The following is a 22,586-nucleotide window of genomic DNA, read 5'->3' on the forward strand; positions in this document are numbered from 1 at the left end:
TAGTTCATTTCTGATTTCTTCACAATGCCTAACCTGCTGTCCTGTGAATAGTATAATGTCTGGTTGGCTAATAAACAAACCTGGTCTTAGAATAAGACTGCAAACAGATTTTTGTTCTTGGAATATTATAAATCAGCATGCATTTGAAATGTTCCCAAAATCTTTGGGCCAAATAACTATTTACAAACTAAACAGACTACATTCATATTTGTGAAAGAGGGTGCATGTGTGTGTTATCATTGTTAAATAGGAATCTATGGCTCAAAATCTTTTGGAAAGTATTCTAAGGGGATCAAGTCCTATCGATTTGTTTAAGACACCCAAACAGAAGGCAACACACAGTGATAATACTAGACAATCATGCAAGTCTGCTCAATACATTCAATTGTGCAGAATGCAAATGCCAAGAGGGATTAGACGTTAATTGCATACTTTACAAAACTGAAAAAAAAATGGAATGAGATCATATCTGTAGTTTAAAGAAAAACAAGAATTAAAATTGAAAATTGTCTCAAGGATTCACGTTAGAACTGGATCTCTCCTGAATTCTTAAGACATAATACATTCCTGCCAGTGAGCCAATGTGGAGGGCAGGGAATCAGACTGCATTTGTTGGCATTTAAAGGAAATAAGTCAGAAAGGGTTTGCATTTATTCCAAAGAAAATATCATCTTTTTTCATCACTTTATTTTCTACCTGGGCTCAGAACTTAAAAGTCTTACCAGGTTGGAAAAGCCAGATTTGAAGTATTTAAGAAAGTGAAGACTCTGCTTGACTCAGGAAGGAAGCTCTGCAGCCAACTCCTTTTCTGGGCTTGCCGTCCAAATCCTCCCCATCCAACTTCCTTGTCTGTCACAGTCCTTGAGTCACTTGGCTGAAACCTGAGAGCCAGCATTCCCAGTGGGGGCAGTACCTACCCTCTGGGGCTGTGAAACAGTGGGGGTACTTTTAGTTCTCACAGTATCTCTGATCTAATGGTTGGGGGATCCAGAGATGGTAATGGTACATTACCACAGTGCCTCTTAACAATGAAGAAGTTGTCCCACTTCCCACGTGACTTTCCAAAGTGCCAGTGGACTCTTTTGTAGGTGAAATCTGTTTATAATTTCTTGAGCACAGAATTTGACTCTGTTTCACATCCATACCAAACTATTTCTGCATGGTTTTTATACACTTTGAATTCTTGGTATTGCAACTACTGGATAACTGAGGGAGGACTACATTTCCTTCTGTTCAGGACTTTAACAAGCATCACCCGCCATTTTGGAGAATTGTCACTGAAGGCCAGGCCACTTGTGGTATTTGAGTTAGTAGCACAACACACCTATGTGGGTCTGCATTAGTTAGCTGTCACATTTTATATATAGGTATATCTGACCACATCATTATATCTTCTGGCATAATCATATGTGGGCTTCTACACAGTAAAATAAATATTTTAATATTAACCACTTTCTTTGAGTTTTCCTTTGTATTTCAGTAAAGTATTACGGTGATATTTTCAGAATTATGTGTACAAATAAGTCAATAACAAATTTCATTTGAGGAGAGTAAAGGGGTCATTAAAATATTGTCACAATATGGGATATTGTTTTGGTGGAATTAAGAACCACTGCAGAACCTGACACAAATTCTATGAGAAGAAATTATATGTCCTCATGGTGTAGTGAAATCACTTCAGAATTGTGAGGGCCTAATTAATTAATTAATTTCTCACAAGTAGTCCTATTGCTTTCATCCTCAAAATGTTTATCCTCTATGTCCCTTCTTCTCTGTTCCCCAGCCACCATCTGGACCCAAGCTCTCATCCAACCTGGCTTCCCAAGACTCTCCACTTCCATAATCATTCATGGGGCCCCATTATGCCCTACTCTCCATGCAATATACAAATGAATATAATACTTGTCTGCATTTCCACTTCTGTGGTTTATTTATATCGTTCAAGCCTTCCAGAATCTTCTCTTAATCTTTTCTACCCATGCAAACCCTTCAAAATTTTAGTTCAGTTTTTGAAATTTTCCTAAATTACCTAAACCACATTAATCGTATACTCTTATAAATATAATAGTATTACTGTCTATTACCAGATAACTCAGTGTTTAATTAACTCATGACTTTTTTTCCACTTTCATCCCCAGGGCTTTGGTGTTTACTCCTCGGAACAGTTATAGGGACCATCTTTTCAACATGAGATATAGATATAGATATAGATATAGATATAGATATAGATATAGATATACAGATATAGATATATAGATATAGATAGTTTTTAGCAATAAACTATATATATTTTTTATTTGTACATCATATATATCATTCTTCTATATATTATAGTATGATGCTTATAGTATAATGCATATTTTTTATTTCTACATCATATATATATATATCGTTCTTCTACATATTATAGTAAAATGCATATTCTGCTATAATTTAAATACATAAATTCTAATTATGAACCAGAGTAAATGCCAAGCAGTGTCCAAGATCTCGAAGCAATTTGAAGGAGTTAGGATACACCGTCCTAAGGATAGAGACCAGTAAGGTCTGGGGTCCTGCTCGGAGCTACCGTGTTTCCTATCTGTAATCCCACTGAACTAGGACAGGAAGTCAGCCTGAGCTATTTAATGCTGCCAATTCTTTGCTCATTCACTTTTTTATATTTGAAATGTCTGCCCCCATCTACTTCTCAGCCTGAAAATTCTCATTTGCCCCAAACCTTCTCCTTGGGGCACAAATTCTCTCCCTCACCAGCACTGACACAAACCTCACTCATACGAGTCTCTCTCTGAACCAGAACCTGGGTTCCAGGAGAACAGGGACAGGGTCCCTCTTTGCAGTAATCTCACTGCTTGGAGACATGGGGGCCCTGAATAAAATATTCACTGAATGGGCCAATCTGAGGAGCAAAGGGGTGTGAAAAAGGCTCAGCAGAGTCCTCGGGGTGAAGGATTTGAATCCTGTGTATTGGAATGGGGCAGAAAAAAAAGCAAAGATACCAGCTTCTCTTGGCTAAAGGGACCAGATGTCCTGAAATAGCTGTTTGTGTTCCACACACCTGGTGACCGGGCAGTAGGACACGCACCTTGAGCTGAATGTCCTAAGATACAGTACAGGGTGGACTCGGGGCCCTGGGGAAGATCAAGGCCCTACTGAGTTGGCCCAGCAAGGCTGGGCTGGTGTCCTGCCCTGAGGGGGAGTCAGGCCAACCACTCACCACGAATATAAGATGGAGAAAGAAATGCGACAGGATCTGGGGAAAGCGGCTTCTTAAGGTTTTCACTTCATTTTAACTGAAGACAGTCTGGCACTGTCGTCCGGCATTAAATTCAGTCTGTTTTACTGAATGTCAAAAGAGTGCCAAATATAGAAAGCTGCTTTGTGGTTGGAAAGGCAACTAAGCATTTATCCATGCTCATGAGCTGGCACGGTTCATTTCCATATTGCTGAGTGCACGAGTTGAAAGCCTTCCCCGCACCCCCCAGCACAGCTGTTTCCACAGTGTACGTCTCCTCTGCAACTTTCAAATGCTGGATTCTCAGCACTGTCCTTCCAGTGTTGTCAGAAATAGAAAATGACCTAAAACTTCCATTTTTCCTGCAGCTGAAGAGTGTTGTGGAAGAAGTTTTGTGGCTGCCTCTCCCTATCTGGCATGGCCGGGGAGTGGGTTGCTCTGATTATTTATTTGAATTGCTTATCAGGTTTTTTTTTTTAATTCACGAAGCAGCAACACCCAGCATTAAATCACATGGAGCATAATCTATCAGGTCTTTAATGATTTTAAAGGCATTTCTGATATTTTTTAAAGAGTTTATTTATTTATTTGAGAGAAAGGGTGTGAGCATGGGGTGAGGGGGTGGGGCAGAGGGACAAGCAGACTCCCCGCTGAGCACAGAGCCCAGACTGGGGCTCGATCCCAGGACCCCTGAGATCATTACCAGAGCCAAAGTCAGATGCTTAATTGACTACACTGCCCAGGCACCCCAGCATTTCTGATTCTCTCTCTCTCTTTTTTTTAAGATTTTTATTTATTTATTCATGAGAGACACAGACAGAGAGAGAGAGACAGAGAGAGAGAGAGAGAGAGAGAGAGAGAGAGAGAGAGAGGCAGAGACGCAGGCAGGGGGAGAAGCAGGCTCCATGCAGGGAGCCCGACGTGGGACTCGATCCCAGGTCTCCAGGATCACACCCTAGACTGAAGGCAGCTCTAAACCGCTAAGTCACCCGGGCTGCCCATTTCTGATTTTCTAAAACCTCGGGATTATCAATATTATCTTTTATGATTATACTATGAACATATGGAAATACTTCTCAGTTAATATAACGACAGCTTTAACTGATGCCAGATCAATTCTGTACTTATATTCAATCACTGAGAGTTGTCATTGTTACTTCTTGTCCAATGGTTTCTTCCTCAACTCAAATTTTTGAGCATCAGCAGGCCTGACAGCAAGAGCAATTTAAAGGAACAAATTAGTTGGGGGGATGATGTGTTTGAACTAACACAGTGCTTCTCAACCTGTACCGTGCATACCAATCACTGAAGAGCCTTGTCAAAATGCCAATGTTAGGGGCAGCCCAGGTGGCTCAGCGGTTTAGTACCACCTTCAGCCCAAGGCCTGATCCTGGAGGCCCGGGATCGAGTCCCATGTCGGGCTCCCTGCATGAAGCCTGCTTCTCCCTCTGCCTGTGTCTCTGCCTCTCTCTCTCTCTCTCTCTCTCTCTCTCTCTCTGTGTGTGTGTGTGTGTGTGTGTGTGTGTCTCGCATGAATAAATAAATAAAATCTTTAAAAAATATATTATTTTCAGTAGGTCTGGGGCGAGGCCTGAGCTTCTGCACCTGCCCATGTGAGGCTGCTACTACTGGACCATGGGAGCACTTGAGAGTAACCACACTCCAGGTGACCAGGCTGTCTTGAAGAATTGGGGTTTGACTTCATAGGCTCTGAGAGCCAATCTGGGACTAATGGGGTAAGAAGTACAAGGCCCTGGATCCCAGTACTGCACAAAGGACAGATCATCTGATTCTTTAATAATCAGTGCAATGAACAATTACAAAAGCAACATGGAGCCAGTTGCCTAGTCACTGGAGAGTTCCATCGGAGGCTGGCAGAGGGACTCCAGGGGGATTCCTAGACCAGGAAGGAGGTCAGAATAAATAGACGAAAGCCCGTCCAAATCTTACTTCCCAAACTCATGTCATGATAAAATTGGTACAAAGTCTCAGTTATGTAGGATGAGTAAATTCTAGAAATCGGCTGTACAACACTATGCCAATAGTTAAAAATATTGTATTGTTATTGTATTGTGAACATAAAACTTAAGATAGAAGATCTGTTAAGTGATCTAACCATAATAAAAATAAAAATAAAGTAAAATAACATAAAATAAAATAAAATATTGGCTGATAAAGTCTCCTAAAGCAAACCAAAAACCAGTAGCACTAGCTTCTATCTAGTAACCTCAGGTACAATCCCTGATCTTAGGGTCTCAGTGAGAAGAAAAAAGGAAGTCTACACAGGGAAGAACCCACTCTGAAGGCTACATGGGGAAGAGAGTCATGACCTGCCAATGGCCATCTCCTTCCTCTCCCTTCACACTCAGAGATGCAGCTCACGCCCAGGTGGGAGTGGCAGGGGGATGACATTGGGATGACTTAGTCCTTAAAATGTGTTAAGCCTTCATTATTTGGGCAGTCACAGACCAAAACTCTGGTGTCTTACTTAGATAATGGCAGAGTATGAACTCAATCTTGGGGGTGAACTCTTGAGCTAGCACAGGAGGTGAGGGGGAAGAAAAGGAGGGTCATTGGCAGCAGGTGATATCGACAATAAGGAGAGAAAAAAAAAAGAAAAACCAGGTGATGTGTCAGCTGTGTTGCTAACTCCACCTGAGGTCCACATAAAAGAAAAATGCTTTCTAGTCATGTTAACCACAGATGGATTTATAATTAAAACAGTATTAATAAAAAAAACTTTAATGTACACATAATGATTATTTCTACCCTGCTGTGCACTCAGCAGCTATGGCTGTAATTACACTGGTACTTTTTTTTAGGATCTTCAAATAGATTTGTGGGTTATTCATTTTGTTAAATATCCCCCTAATTGTATGCAAGCTCTTCAAGACTACGGACAGCATCTTTTATGCACTCTTTTCTCTATAATCCTCTCCTCTGTCAACAGGACCCAGAGAGCTGTAGCTATGTTTAAGATAAAGACAGCAAACCTATAAATGTCATCGTGCTGTGGCCGTGCAGCCCACCAGAGAGGTGGGAAGGGGCGATAGTTGCTACTGTGGTAGCAACGATAGGAATACAAGTAATAACTACTGCTTCTTGATGATCTACTATGTGCCCCCAATGACTCCATAATGAAGGTATTACTACCCTCACTTTACAGATAAGGAAAATGAAGCTCCTATGTAGTCTGGCCAACATCACAAACTGGTAAGTGGGCTGCAGATCACACAGACCCTGTCTGCTCAGTGTCCACCCAGGGTGAGATCACCTATGGGTAAACTAGAGACCATGCAAGGCCACCTGCTGCCCTGCCAGCCTAGCTCCTCGCACCCTGCACTGTTCTCTCCCCAGACAGAATCCGTCTGTCTCTGGCAGCACGATCCTGCACTTAATAGGCACGTGTGTTAGCCAGTGATGACACGATAACTCTATCCACTCAAGGGACTCAAGAGACTCTCCTGGTTTTTTTTTCCACACCCCCAGGGTACGGAGGTACTGATTTGTTTTCCCTCATAAAGTCATGGAAGGGATCCCTGGGTGGCGCAGCGGATTGGCGCCTGCCTTTGGCCCAGGGCGCGATCCTGGAGACCCGGGATCGAATCCCACGTCAGGCTCCCGGTGCATGGAGCCTGCTTCTCCCTCTGCCTGTGTCTCTGCCTCTCTCTCTCTGTGACTATCATAAATAAATGAAAATTAAAAAAATAAAATAAAGTCATGGAATAGTTTTTTTTTTTTTAAGATTTTATTAATTTATTTGACAGAGAGAGAGCAAGAGAACACAAGCAGGGGGAGCAGCAGAGGGAGAGTGAGAAGGAGGCTCTCCACTGAGCAGGGAGCCTGATACAGGGTTCGATCCCAGGACCGTGGAATCACGACTTGAGCCTAAGGTAGATGCTTCTCCGAACTGAGCCCCGCCCCAGGCTTCCCAGAATAATTCTTTTAAACCTCAGAGTTTGAAAGAAAACGTGGAAGTCATTTACCTAGCTCTTTCATTTTAGAGATGAGGAATCCAGGATAAATGACTTGTGTAGGACCACGAAAATAGGTGAAGGGCTTCTGAGGACCAGGACCAATCTTCCGACTCCAACCTGGTACCCTTGCCAATACCCCTTGCTAAGAATTCTCTCACTGTCACAGTGGCAGACGGCCTCATGGAAGGCTCCCCACCCCCACCCTGGCTCACTCACCACACAGGGGCAGGTGCATGTGGTGCCAGGGAAAATCTCCCACATGGACTCCTCTGTGAGTGGAACTCAGCCAGAGGCACAAAAGGGGGGAGACTCTCTTGCACTCTTTGTTGTATACCTTCCAGCACCATTTTAATATTTTATCTTTACTATCTTTTCATTTAAAAAAAAACCCATACTCTTTTTGGCATGTTGTAGAGCTCTGCCCTTTGGTGTCTGAGCCTGGAGAGAATCACAGACTCTCTGTATTCAGACATAACACTTTGGCACTCCAATTACGGGGTACGTAACTCCTGAAGAAAACCCACTTCATTGCTGGATGGCGCTAGCTGATAACAGTGTTCTGACAAGTGTGCTCAAAACTGTTTTTTCAAAGCTAATTAAAATTTGCAATCAAAGTAGAGACACATTCTGGCTAACTAATGCACATATAATTTAGAATCATAGTAGTAGGTGCCAGAATAAACTCTTCCTGTCCCTGATCCAAATCATCCATGATTTTTTCCTCCGTCTGTAGAAGAATAACTGGTTCTCTAATGAGAACCTAGTGACAGGATAAGATTGTGGAGAGCCTTATGAATCAAAGAAGGAATGATCCAGGTGTTCAGTTAGACTCTGATTCGTAACTGGCCTTCTATTTAATAAGGCAGCTTCTACTCATAGGTCTGAAGCTTAGCATCAGGCCCTAGAGATGGAAAGATGTAAAACCAGGTGCTGGCCTCCAAGAAGCTGGCATATATTAAAGATACAACAAGGAGATAGCACAAGGCCGAAGACTTGAAAATGCAGAATGGGAGATTCAGAGGAACATGCTGCAGGAGTTCTCGAGCACAATCACACGAGCTAGACCCACCTTAGGAAGAGGACTTGAGCCAGGACTCAAAGAAAAATGGACACAGAGTGCAAAGGAAGGTTTCTGCAGCTGTCTGTACAGCTGGGTGGCTTAACACAAAAGCCATTTATCCCCTCACAGTTCTCCAAAATTGAAGTATCAGCAGAACCTCACTGGCTCTGGAGGCTCTAGGGGAGACTGTGTTTGTATCAGCTAAGGTTGCTATAACAAAATACCACAGATTTGGTAGAGGCTGGGGAACCTAAAATCATGGTGCTGCTAGATTTGGTTCCTGGTGAGAATCTGCTTGCTGGCCTCTACACAGCTGCCTTCTTGCTGTGTGCTTACATAGCCCTTCTCCTGTATATGAGAGTGAGCTCTGGTGTCTTTTCGCTTCTGATAAGGGTCCTAATCCCATCATGAAGGCACCAGCCCCCATGTCAGCATCTAAATCTAATTACCTCCTGAAGGCCTGCCTCTAAATATCATCAGGAGGGTTAGGGCTTCAACATATGAATGGGTGGCAGGTGAGGGAGACACACACATCCAGTCCATGAGAGCATTACTTGCTTCTTCCAGTTTCTGGTGGCTACTGGCATCTTTGGCTTAGAGCCACATCACTCTAATCTCTGCTTCTGTCTTTGTATCCATGTCTGTATTCTCCTGTTTGCTTCTTACAAGGACACTGGTGATTGAATTTAGGGCCAACCTGGGTAACCCGGGATGATCTCCTCATCTCAAGATCCTTAAATAAATCACATCTCCAAAGACCCTCTTCCCAAATACAGTAACACAAGTTCCAAGAATTAGACTGTGGACATATCATTTGCGAGGGGAGGACACCATTCAGCCCACTAACACAGCAAAAGGAACCACTAAGCTAGAGATGTGCCAGGGATGTGCACCCTCTGGAGTGGGACAGAGAGAAGGTGATTTTAATTGTGATGCAGGCTTGTGTACAGATGCAAAGGGAGACACAAGTGCACTGGATGGTAGGGCCAGTGTATAGAGGATTTAGGAGGGATGTCAGATTATTCTAGAGAAGTCTTCTGTTTTGCCACTGTCCTACTTCTTACACTATTGTTTCTGGGCCTTCAGCATTTTATTTTATTTTTTTTATTTTATTTTTTTTAATTTTTTTTATTTTTATTTATTTATGATAGTCACACAGAGAGAGAGAGGCAGAGATACAGGCAGAGGGAGAAGCAGGCTCCATGCACCGGGAGCCCGACGTGGGATTCGATCCCGGGTCTCCAGGATCGCGCCCTGGGCCAAAGGCAGGCGCCAAACCGCTGCGCCACCCAGGGATCCCATGCATTTTAATATCATCCTATCACTGAAGTAGATTTAGACTACCCTCTCCCTAGGAAAGAACAGTTGAGTCAATTTAATTCATATTTATATGTATAACTTCTAGAGAAAATACAATAACTGTAGAGCCAGTGAGCTGTGCCCTCAACAAAACCTTTTTTGGTCACTCTTCTGCTTTCCTGTATCCTGCCCTATGGCCGATGCCAACCATAGATAAATATATTGACTTTCTTTTTTTTTTTTTTTTTTTTTTAAATTTTTTTATTTATTTATGATAGTCACAGAGAGAGAGAGAGAGGCAGAGACACAGGCAGAGGGAGAAGCAGGCTCCATGCACCGGGAGCTTGACGTGGGATTCGATCCCGGGTCTCCAGGATCGCGCCCTGGGCCAAAGGCAGGCGCCAAACTGCTGTGCCACCCAGGGATCCCTATATTGACTTTCTTAGGGTACCCTATGTAGTTTCCACCAAGGTATTGTTTCTAGAACCCACCAGAATATATTTGCTATGCTCATCCTCCTGCAATTGCACAACAACACAAACAGGTTTCTGAAAACCTCCAGAAGTGTTTCAAAAGTTCAACTTTTCCTGCTCTTCATAGCGGGAATACAGCTGACAGTCTATCATTTGTGGACATGGAGAGTAACAAAGAAGCCCCAACAATTCAAATATGTTCTTTCAGCTGAAGTCTTCACCTCTTCTACTGAACATTTATTTTTTTCTAAGACTCTGAATGGAAAGATACTGAGAATTGAGCCTTGTATCTTTGCCCTGCCTACTTTCAGTGCATCATATCAGTGTGACTTGTTTAGGTATGATCAGAAGGTAGGCAATAGCAAGAAATAAAGGCCCAGAAAGTGAGAATCTGGAAAGCTAACACAAAAACATAGGTTAATTATTTTTATCTGTTGGGTCAACCAGAAAAAAAAAAAAATCAAAACAAAACAAAACGAAAAGCACTCCAGAGAGACCTCAGGGATCCTAAGACCACCTCTGTGTTATCCTTGTCTCTGCATGCAGAGAGGCCTTAGCTTAGGGAGCTTTGTTACAATGACAATCATTTGTACATGAGGCACATAGAACTTGAATGAACTTCTAAAGCAGCTTTCTAGCACCCACAGAAATCCAGAGTTTTCCAAATAGATGGCTGCCTGGTCCCCTACCATTTCCCAAGCTGTGTGACTCTGATAAGTCGGTTAGTACCTCTGAACCATATTTTCTTTCTAAAGTTTCTAAAATAAAAACAGACCTTACTGGGTTGTTCTGAGACTCCAAGGGATGGTATGAAAGGATATTATGAGCTGTAAAAATGCTAACAGATACTTGTTAATTTCTAGTGTCCATCACTAACTCTTCCTTTCTCAGACCAGTCCAGACAGCAGAAGCCAAGCTATGTGACTACACTGTGACACCCAGCTCGTAGCTGAAAGGAGAAGTGGGGAAGCAGTTATCATGTGGTATTGCATGAGGACTCCTGGGCCTTCTGCTTATGGAAGGTGATGGTTTATGTATCTAACATTCACGTAGCACCTACCGCAAGCAGCCTTTCTTCTAACTCATTTGCACAGCCTTATAAGAAACCAAGGCAAAGAGAGTTAAGTAACTTGTCCAAAGCCAAACTGCTTATAAACAGTTCAAGATTTAAACTCAGGCCACCCAGCTCCCAAGTGAGTTCATGCTTGCTGCCTGTCATCTTTTGTGACCATCGTAGAACAACTGACTGACACAATCGACATTCTTAAGTCCCTCCTCCTTGACTGGTCTTCCTTGTGGTGTTTATATAGCTCATGCTTACAAAAAGCAGATATTAAATCTCAGAGTCTCTAAAGACATGATCATTTAAAAGAAATAAGTAGGACTAATCATGTTCAATACCCAGACAGCTGAAATTATAAACAGAAACACCTGAGCATTACGGCTTTCACTTTTCACTCCTTGGTTTATATATTTTCTCCCATTCAGGCTCATGTCTTAGGTGTCCTGGCACCAAACCCAGACAGCCTCGGCTCCCTGAAGCACAGCATAATCTAATAGCCTGCATAAATAAACCCTCATCAGGTGACCCTGAGAGAGCTCAAACACCATCTCAGATGAGCCCAGGGGCAGGCGGGTGACCAGAGCAAATTGCATAATTGTATGGAGATTTATCTCGCAATGGCTCTCTCCTTTCAAATCCCCTACAATCATGAGTGAAACAGTTGCCAATTACTTTAAAAGGATTCACCTTCTGATTTCCAGCTTATACAGCAAATACTAACAACACATTAAGAAAGAAACAAAACGTGCTCTCTTTACAAAGCAATCTCCCCAACAGAGTCAATGTCTCAATAGTGGTCTGTTGAGCTGTCCTGTCCTTGGTAGCCTCACATAACCCTGGCCCAGGGTCTTTTAATAATTGCTTCTTAATAGATATTGGCTAAAATAAAATAAAATAAAATAAAATAAAATAAAATAAAACGTTGGCATACAGGACTCTTTCAATAAAGAGAAAACTTATTCATCTTTATCTAGCTCGGTCTGGCTTCTGAAATGTGTTACTTTGAAAGTTCTAGGAAAAAAATGTAAGGGGGCAGTGGGAAGAAGGCGAGAGGAAATTACTCATATTTTACAAGTTCAGAAATAGCAATTCTCTCTCCCACTTAGGTATCCCTTAACCTACTTAATATATCCACAGAACTTTGTGAATAGTCATCTTTCAACCTAGCAACTGCATGCTTATTCATTCATTAATCCACACTTACCTCATGTCTACCGTGTGCTAGCCTAGGTACTTCATATTTATTACTTCATTTAGTTCTCCAAAGGAAGCACAACGATCCTAATTTCACAGCTGAAGAACCGAGACTCAGAGATTTTATATAACATGGCAAGGTCACCCAGCTAGCAGAAAAGCAGAGCCTGTGTGAATACAGGTCAGCTTAAACAAAGACAGCCCAGGTGGCTCAGCGGTTTAGTGCCGCCTTCAGCCCAGGGCATGATCCTGGAGACCTGGGATTGAGTCCCATGTCAGGCTCCCTGCATGGAGCCTGCTTCTCCCTCTGCCTCTCTCTCTGTCTCTCATAAATAAATAAATATCTTTAAAAATAAATAAAGACAACCTTTATATCTGTTCCATACTTTCCAAGAGAGTGTTTGTTCAGAGACCACAGGCATAGAAAGCATTTAGGAATTTCATCGTTTGCCAGAAGAAACTCAATGGAGAGGCTTTTGTTCATTTTTGAAGATCCTCACAATATGTCACTGGAATGAGGGAGCTCAGGGATTTGTGGGCATTCTGCTCCCATTCCCCATGTACACCTGGCCATACATTCTAAGCTGCTCTGATGGATACCTGCTATAGGCATTCAGTAAATTCAGTCCAATAATTGGAATCTGCCATGTGCAAAGTCTTATGCTAGGTGCTATGAGGACTAAAAAGATGTGTGAGTAGAAACCCAGGACTCTGAGAACTATACACTCTTTCAACCAATGAATTAATCAAATGAGGGTTATCCATGTGAGGAGAGAAAAGGGTAATGTTTAGCATGGCATTACTTAAGCTCAAGGTTCTCAGATGGAACATGTGAAGGCTTCTCTCAAATCCTGTCTGGGGCCTGGAAGAATTGGGGGGTGTCCTCTTTCTCTTTTCCTATTCTCTCGTGAATGAGCTCTAACCAGCCTTTCACACCTGCCTCTCCCACTAGACAACACCAACTCTGACCTCCACAACCAACGGTCATTCTCAGGCTTCAATTGATTTGGCCTATCAGCAGCATGCATTAAAAGTAAATGAATCAAAGTACTGCAATTCAACATAGATGTGCAGGTACCTTGAAAATGATCTGCAGTGAGCATATATTATTTTTATAAAAGTTATTTTTGAAGTGTTACGGAGATAAATGAAGATTCTTTTCCAGAAAAATCACAAAAGTCAAAAGGATAGTACAGTTTCATATGGATCAGTCTAGCTGAAGGGGTAGCTGAAACAAAGCCTGAGGCAGGGAAGACTGCTAAAGCAAAGATGGACCTAGATCACTACAAAACAAGAGGGTATGAGTAAGACAATCAGAAGGGACCAACGGCCTGTTCCTTGGGTAGGCTGGTTCCTTCAGTTGGGGGATTTCCTTGAGAACAGGTATCTATCCTACAAAGGCCCTGTATGGGAAGGATGCTCTGCTCCTCTTCAAAGAGATCCTTTTCTTCCATGGACTATCAGGGTTCTTGACCATTTCAAGACCATTTGATAAGACCATTTCAGTTCTGGCTCTGGAACTCGTTTGAGTTCAAAGGGAGCTGATCTGTAATGGTCAGAGTTTCTTAAATTTACAGAGGATCTTGCTCCCAATAGTTTCAATATCTTTTAGCCAGTAAAACATTCAATTTTCTCTCATAACAACCCTGAAAGGAAGCAGGAGGCAAGTTTTGTCTCCATTTCATGGATCAAGAACTGAGGCAAACTTCACTTGCCTAAAGTTTCTGCAGTAGTGGAATATAAAGACTACAGCAGAGATTGCTGGACTTCAACCCTCTGATATCACTATGGGGCGACAAATGTGGCATCTGCGCTGCCATTCACCCTTCCTATGCCCATGAGCCACAGCTGAAAACGTGGCACTCTTTTTCATGATAGTCAGTCTCAGCTGTAGAATCCATCTCAACGCAACGCTCTAAGCAGCTACTACCATTAGATAGGCCCTGGCAAGGGAAGAGATAAAAAAAATATTTATACCCAGGAGAGGACAAGGCCCAGCAGAACAGAAAAGGGTAAGGATTCACCAACTCTTCTTACTTGTTTTAGGTATGAATTATGCCAGATATTGAAGATTCCAAATGCAGTCCAAATATTAAATAGTCTATTACATTCTTCTCTAAAGGCATTTTGGGGATGCCTGGGTGGCTTAGTCGGTTAAGCATCCTACTCTTGATTTTGGCTCACATCACGATCTCAAGGTCATGAGATCAAGCCAGTGTGTCTAACTCTATGCTGGGCATAGAGCCTGCTTAAAATACTCTCTCTCTCTCTCTCTCTCTCTCTCTCTCTCCTCTGTCTCTCCCCCTCTACCCATGCATTTTCTAAGAAAAAAAAATTTAAATAAATAAATAAAAGCATTTTGTTAATGTGCATAAAAGAAGGCACTTTTTATTTTAAAAGTATATATTCATATATGGATTGTATACTTTTGTAGGCTTTTGTACAATAGTAAGGAGGTATGGATAGATACACTTATAATGCCTATAGAACTTTCTAGGGGGAAAAAGCAGAACTATTCTCTATGAGCACTTAGATTTTCCATAAATAAGTTCAAATTAATGTTAACTATAACAACAAAAATGAGTATTAATATGAACTCTGGACCTATTATGAGTCTGACCCTAGATGCTTTAGTTTTAATCCTCACAATAATCTGATGTGAAAAAGAACTATTATTTCAATTTTACTGATGAGAAACAGAGGCTTAAGTTTAAAGAGTTTAAGGTCACAGAATCAATGACAGGGTGGAACCAAAGCTGGAGAGTTCAAGTTCTAATCACTAATGCAGACATTCCTCCCAAAATTATCTTGATGAGATTGTATTTGCAGGTTGTTTCCATACTGAGAAAATGAGGCATACTAGACTTAAATTTCAAAAGCCCTAGTATTTAAGCTAAGAGATGACAGATCCCTTCTTGGGTTTTCATGGTCTTAAGTTGTAAACTTGGGTCAGATGTAAAAACAAAGACACTGGTCACAATTTTTGGTCATTCTATCCTTCAAGGAAGCAAGCTCTTCTCACAAGACATGCAGATAGGGGAATATCTATACATAAATGCATAGCTCCTTGTGGTTTCATGTGAGGAGGCTCTGGGGTAAGAAGGCCACGTTCAAATTCAGTTCAAGAAACAAGAACAAAGGCAAGTTCAGTGCAAGGAACTGAAAGAAAGCCAGTGTGACTGGAGTACAGAGACTCTCAATGTCACCTAGCGATGCTGGAGGAGAATTTAAGTAAAATGACTTAAGACAACCAAGCCTTCCAACCAAGACTATCTTGTTAAGTTTGGGCATTCAGTACCCCTCTCTTATCACCACCCCAGCCCCAAACAGCAAGAATATGCAAAGTTACAAACATGTAGGGGGTTTGTAAGTGTGTGTGTGTGTGTCTGTGTAATTAAAAAACAAAGATTAAATATCTCCATGGGTCTAAATAAATAAATAAATAAATATCTCCATGGGTCAAACACAAATAGAGATGCAAAAGACACTTTGAAGAGTCCAGGAGTCCTACTTCTGTGGGCCACTGGGGCTGAAAATGTCCACAGGTACCTGAGCTAGCCTCCCTCCTAGAAATAAGCAAATGCAGAAGGGGAGCTCCATACCACAATGAAAGGGGGCTTTTAAACCTGCCTTATCCAGGGAGGTAGCAGAAGGCAGACACAGCCTCACAACCAGACCTGGGCCATGGGTACTGGCCTGGTCGTGGATCTTGGATGTTTTATCATTGAAGTGGAACAGAAGCCCCCAACTACTTATATACCCCCTGGCTCTGGGTTGGGGACTTTGGTGGTAAGAAGCAGGTAAAAGCAAATCCCTTGATAGGGCAGGGTGAGAGCAAGGAAAGAACAAAGAAACAAACTCAAGATCATGCTCTAAAGCATTATTCCAAAGCATATGAGAAGAACCAGCATTAAAGAGGGTCCAATACAGTCAATATCAGACTGTTCCACCCCCTGCCCCTGCCGTGAAATGAAAAGAACAACCTAATAGTGACTTTAAACTGGAGCTTTATAAACATGTAGCTTGTTGCACAGACTATCTGTATCAGAATTCAACACTCCTCACAGTAAATTTCTTATTATATAAATCTTGAAGTTTGAAGTGTTGAACTTGTACTTTCCAGTGAAGTGATCAGAAACACAGCATCACTATCTTTAGCATCTGTGAGACCATGGGCTATGGCTCTGTTCCCTCCAAGCCATGAAGGCTGAACTTCCAAGGTCTCTGCACCTCCACAGCATCTTTAGAGAATGAAAGACAACCTTGGGACAGTTTGTGACAGCAGAACAGACATGGCTGCCAAGGTAGATGATATGGATGGAAAAGCTAAGCCAGTCCTGCGACAGAACACCTCTCCTTGATAGAAGGATGGGAAAGTGGGCAGAGCAAGAAGATGGTTCATGAAGTTAAATTGGCCTTTATAACTAGATTCAGTCTCGAGTTAGAATGAACTTATTAAATTCTCCACCTGCTCTGCCACAGAACTGTTTATGTTTACAAAGCAACATTATATGTACTTTAAAATGGGAGATCCTAAATATAAAAGATGGCCATTCGATGAATGAATAGCTGAATGGGCCAAATTATCCTAAGTTAGAAAAAAACTGGGGCATCATGCATATTCCTCTTACTTTTCATGACAAGCTCAAAAGAAGCTCTGTGAAAACCAAATTAATCAATTCAAATAATCCACCAAAAGAAAGTTTCCGTAGTATTCAATTGCAGAAGGTCACAGCACTGCTCCAATTTCAATGGTGGTATAAGCACTGGCTGTTTAAATCAATCATGTTCCTTCTCTTTTCTCCAAGAAAGACATAGTACTAGATGCTACTAAGTACAAAGGATGAGGAATAGATCACATATTCAGGCTCCAATCCCAATCAGAATTTTGGTTTAGGGAGAGAAATGCCTTCATGGAAAGCTGACAATGTGGGCAAGCATATAGCCACCCTTGTGAAACTACAACTCCAAAGAAGCCATGATGCATTAGCCAAGGACTAATTTTAGTCTTTTTTTTTTTTTTTTTTAAATCCCAGACAGCAGTGATTACAGTGCTGAAAAAAATGTTTTCTTCCTAACCCCTCACAGGAGATCTAGGAGGGCTCCCCAAATGTCTGGTCTGGGGTAAAATCTAATCTGTCAAAAACTGCAGATTCTAATGACAAGATGCAGCACTGTGAAGTGGCAAGCTCCCTGTCCCAGGCGATGTTCAGATGGAGAGACCCGTGATGATGCGTCATAAATGTGCGGACGTGCCTGAGGTGGGAGGTTGCTGGATTATTGCTTCCAAATCTGGAACCAAGGACTCTGGGCCAATTCTTAGGCCAGCACTTCCCATGGGGGAAAGGCAATGACAGCACAGCCGCTAGATACTGAAAAGGCTCAGAGACCACTTTGGTTGTGAACCTACGGCTTGTTGACAGCCCACTCTCTACTCAACTGCAGGTGACAGACTTATAATGATTCGTAGGCATTTACTGCCACTGACTTAAAACCAGCGAATTCTGCTAACAGAGATTTATTAGAAAGAAAATCAAGAAACAACGTATAATTACAGGTGACGCTTAGTTAGCAGTTAATTATTCAGTTCTTTGTTCCACTCCTTTCTTCTACCTACTTAATTCCTTTTGGCCACTTCTCTGTGAATTCACTTCCTTCGTCCAGTGGATAAATAAAGCAGGTGAGATTCAAAGTCCCCAACAGGGCAATCTGTGGTTGGAAGCGGTGGGAAAAGGCTTGGGAAGGGGAAGGAAGGCAGGAGGATATTAAGCTTACTGGAAAAGTGATTGTGTTTTTTTTGTTTTGTTTTGGTTAGTAGGGTATAAAGTCTGGAGTAAGACTGAGTTTTGATTTCTTGTTCTGCCACTTACTAGCTGTGTATCCTTGGGCAAATAACTCGGCTGGTCTGACTCAGCTTCCTCATGGAGAAAATAGGGATATTAATATCTGTGTTGGAGGACGGATGCAAGGATTGGATAAAATAATGCAAAGAGCCAAGTATGGTTCCTTCCCATCTGGTAAGCACTTAAGCTGCATTATTAAAAGTACCTAAAATTTACTCTTCTCATGTAATTAAAATATGTCTGAAAGCTCTTACACTGAGAAGTAGGGGTTCCCAAGTATATGCACACCTATTAATCTAAAAATTTCTTAGTATAAATTTGCATTGCTTAAGGGTGGCTCAGCTGGTTAAGCATCTGCCTTCGGCTCAGGTCATGATCCCAGGGCCCTGGGACTGAGCCCCAGAGTTAAGCTCCCTGCTTTAGTGGGAGCTTCCTGCTTAGCCTGCTTCTCCCTCCCCTTCTGCTGCCACTCCCCCAGCTTGTGTGCATTCTCTCCCTGTGTCTGTCTCTCTGTCTCTCTCTCTCTCTGTCTCTCTCTCTCTCTCTCTCTCTATATATATATATATATATATACATATATATATATCATTCTCTGGCTTTCACTCTTGCTCTATCTCAAATAAATCAATAAAACCTCTTTTAAACATTTTTAAAAATTTGCATTGGTTAAACTTTACCTGTCGACTTCCCTGCTTGGAGGAGCAGCTACTTGTGCTCCTTGAAGGGGAAACCAGTTTTTGGGACACCCCAAGGTTCTTCTCATCACTCATCATGAGCAGTGGGTCACTTGGCCTCGATGCAGTCAAAATGCCATCAGAAGACAGTGGAGCTGAGAGTATGGAAGTCCCACACAGGCAGGTGGCTCAGTTCTTATCCAATACGTCTTAAAAGCATTTTGGATGACCCAGAGGAAATCTCTAAAAGCAAAAGAAAAGGATTACAGAGAGGGTCAGAGGCATCAGACACCATCTAGAATTAGCCACTGATAGTCTGCAAGTGGTTTGTCTATGGTTCAGATCACAGAGCCATGATGCTCAGTTGTATCAAAAACTGTGAAGGAAAAGATGTTTTTATACCTACCTTATATTGGAAATTATGTATAGGTGGTTTTTCATGTAGTTTTACAAAATGACAGAACTAAGAACAGTAGTAAGAAAATATGAGTCCAGACACATACAAAATCAGTACTATAAAAACCATCTGAAACCACAATGAGATACCACTTCATACTTACTATATAATTTTTTTTAATGGAAAATAACAAGTATTGGAATAAACTTCAACCCACAGGCATTGCTGGTAGGAATACTAAATGGTACAGTGAAGTTGGAAAGTTTGGCAGTTTTTTAAAAAGTTGAACAGTACTATCATCTGATCCAGGAATTCCACTCCTAGATGCATCCCCCAAAGAACTGCAAACAGGTGTTCAAACAAAAACTTGTACAAGAAGGTTCACAGTAACGTTATTGGCAGTAATCAAAGGTAGTAACAACCCAACATCCATCAACTGATGAATGGATAAACTACATATGATATATGAGGTATTTAGGTCCTGAGGACACAGCCTTTATGAATGGAATTAATTATAAAAGAGACCACACACAGCTCCCTTCCACCATGTGAGGATACAATTAAGTATGAGACCCAAAGAGGGCCCAGTGCCCACACTGGCATTGTCTCATTTTGGGCTCCCAGCCTCCAGAACTCTGAGGAATAAATTCCTGTTGCTTATAAGCCACCCAGCCTGTAGTATTTTGTTACAACAGCCTAAATGGACTAAGACTGTATATCCATTCAGTGGAATATTATTAGGAATTAAAAGGAATGAAATAGTGATACATGATACAGCATGAGTGAACCTTGAAAACATCATGCTAAGTGAAACAAGCCAGACAGAAAGACCACATATCTTTCTATTTATATGAAATAATCACAGTGGGCAAATCCATAGAGGCACGAGGCCAAGTATGGGTTGCCAAGGGCTGGGGAAATTGGGAAATAGAGTATGGCTATGAGGTCTCCTTTTAGGGTGATTAACTTCTGGAACTAGATAATGGTGATAGCTGTACAACAGTGTGAACAACTAAATGTCACTGAATTATATATGTGAAAATAGTTAAAAGTTGCTTTTATGTTATATGTATTTTACTGCAATTTAAAAAAAACTGTTGTGTGGTTTTTTTGTTTTTGTTTTTGTTTTTGTTTTTTCAAGGATGGGGTGGAAGATTTGTTCTACCAAAGGTTTTGGAGACATTGTCTAAAAACACTATTATATAGTGTGACAAAACTATGAAGGAAAACAAAACTTCCCACATCACCTAAAGAATACTAGTAATTGAAACAATAATCATCTTTGAGTCCATACTACTTACTGCCAAGTCCTAAAATAAGAGTCTCCCATACACATTATCTCATTTAATCAACAGTCTGATGGGAGGAGATTCTCTCTCCTTTACAGAGGAAAACACTTGAGTCTCTGAGAAGTTAAATAACTTGCCTCCTCGCAAAGCTGGCAAGAGGCTGAATTCACCCTAGATGCCAGGTCTTTAACCTTGGGGTTGGAATTCAGCATGCTTTAATAGCCAGGTCTGGCGACAACAGCCACTGCCCAGCTCTGGGATCCAGTAGAATCGAGAAGCTGCCTAGAAAGACTCAGGAGGGCATATATCCTATATCAGCTCTGCAGAGGTACCACCTCCCTCCTTCCCAAATCCCACAGCACAGGACCTCTAAGATGGCAAAGTGTCTGAGGTGGGGAAGGAGACTGATCGGGTAAGGGGCAGGGACGCCTCTTACAGTAGTTAGCTGGGCTGCCAGCTGCCACCCGCAGCTCTTCCTGGGTGAACCACTGCCTTCACCCACAGCCCTGAGCCAAGCGTGAGTAACATGTTTGGTTTGGGCTGAAGTAGGCCAGCCTTTTATTTGACATACTAAGTTCAAATAAACTCTGTAACTTTCCCAAGCATATTAACAACAACAATTAAAAAAAAATTATATCCCATCTATTTGGTTCTTAGTGTTCACATAGTCTAATTTTAAATTAAAGCGTGTTATATAATCATCCGGGACCCAGCTAGTTAGATATTATTTTAAACCTTCGGTTAATTATTCAATACTCAATCTCCTATGCCCTTCATTAACACTTAGCTCTTTAAAAACGAGTCTGCTAATCAGCAGCCGGTGATGTATGGAAGTTTTGACTCACTATAGTGTACGCCGGAAACCAATACTTCAGTGTTGTTAACTGGGATTTATTTTATTTTATTTTATTTTATTTTATTTTATTTTATTTTATTTTATTTTATTTTATATTTTATTTTATATTTTATTTTATTTATTTTATTTTATTTATTTTATTTTATATTTTATTTTATTATTTTTTTGTTAACTGGGATTTAGATAAAAACTTTTAAAAAATGAGTAGGCTAAAGCCATCAACTAAAACCAAGACAGTGAGGGAAACCTGGGTGGCTCAGTGGTTAAGCATTTGCCTTTGGCTCAGGTCATGATCCTGGAGTCCCAGGATGAAGTCCCACATCGGGCTCCCTGCGTGGAGCCTGCTTCTCCCTCTGCCTGTGTCTCTGCCCCTCTCTCTCTATCTCTCATGAATAAATAAATATAATCTTTTAAAAATAGATAAATAAATAACTTAAGACAGTGAGAAATATGATCTCAGAAAATAAAATTAAGGTACTTGTGGAGCTAGAGAACTCAATTTGCACGTTGCTTTCCTAGAAACCCCCCAAATCTCTGAATTCAGATATATTGGATCCAACAATAACTAAGACTAACACCAAACCAACAGCAGCTTGTCCACAAAGTCAGCATTACTTGTGGGCCATGACTAATTGGACCCGAACTTAGAGGCCAACACCGTTGAGTTCAGAAACTGCCAAGCAAGGCTGTACGGATATACTAATAGTTGGGTTTAATAGCACGGTGGCTGTTGCTGTGTAAGAAGGAGGGGGGGAGAAAGCTGTGACGGGAACCCCAAATGATGAACTGTGTGCGGGGGCAGCCGTTGCCATGACGACCGATGCCACAGTGGATCCGGAACACCAGCAAAGGGTTTGTGCGTGTGCCCGCCAGTATTTTTGTTGTGTTTTTAAAAGCTGAGGCTCCCCTAGGGTGAGTGCAGGCTGAGGGGTGCTGTCTAACGACTGTGCAGCAGGGGCAGCAAGGAAGACTTGGGCAATGAAGGGTCGCAGGACTTCTGAAACTGCCCGGTTAGCAACACAACAACCCTGTCCCAGAGGCAGCGGATATACAAGGTCATCTTTATCTCTGAGCTCCACTAAATTTCACCTTGAAAGGAAGAGCCAGCAGGGCCAGGGCTGTGAGCAGGCCAAGTGCCATACTCACTCAAGTGGGTACTCTGAGGTCCGGCCTCTCTTTCTCCCTCAGGACTCCAGCCCCTCAACATCCATCCTCGAAGGAGTCTG

General features: G+C 41.8%; 1 protein-coding gene across 6 annotated transcripts in view; it reads right to left on the reverse strand.

The window, feature by feature from the left end:
* The window catches only part of OSBPL3 (oxysterol binding protein like 3), a 179,531-nt gene that overhangs the window by 71,634 nt on the left and 85,311 nt on the right, over positions 1-22,586 (reverse strand). For all 6 annotated transcript variants that reach the window (XM_072764574.1, XM_072764572.1, XM_072764570.1 and 3 more), the window contains one exon: positions 18,822-19,061. In XM_072764574.1, coding sequence (XP_072620675.1) covers positions 18,822-18,917 — 96 coding nt within the window. In that variant the 5' untranslated portion in view covers positions 18,918-19,061. The remainder of the gene's footprint in view (positions 1-18,821; positions 19,062-22,586) is intronic.

This window comes from Vulpes vulpes, chromosome 7 (assembly GCF_048418805.1).
Source record: "Vulpes vulpes isolate BD-2025 chromosome 7, VulVul3, whole genome shotgun sequence".
Lineage (NCBI taxonomy): Eukaryota > Metazoa > Chordata > Mammalia > Carnivora > Canidae > Vulpes > Vulpes vulpes.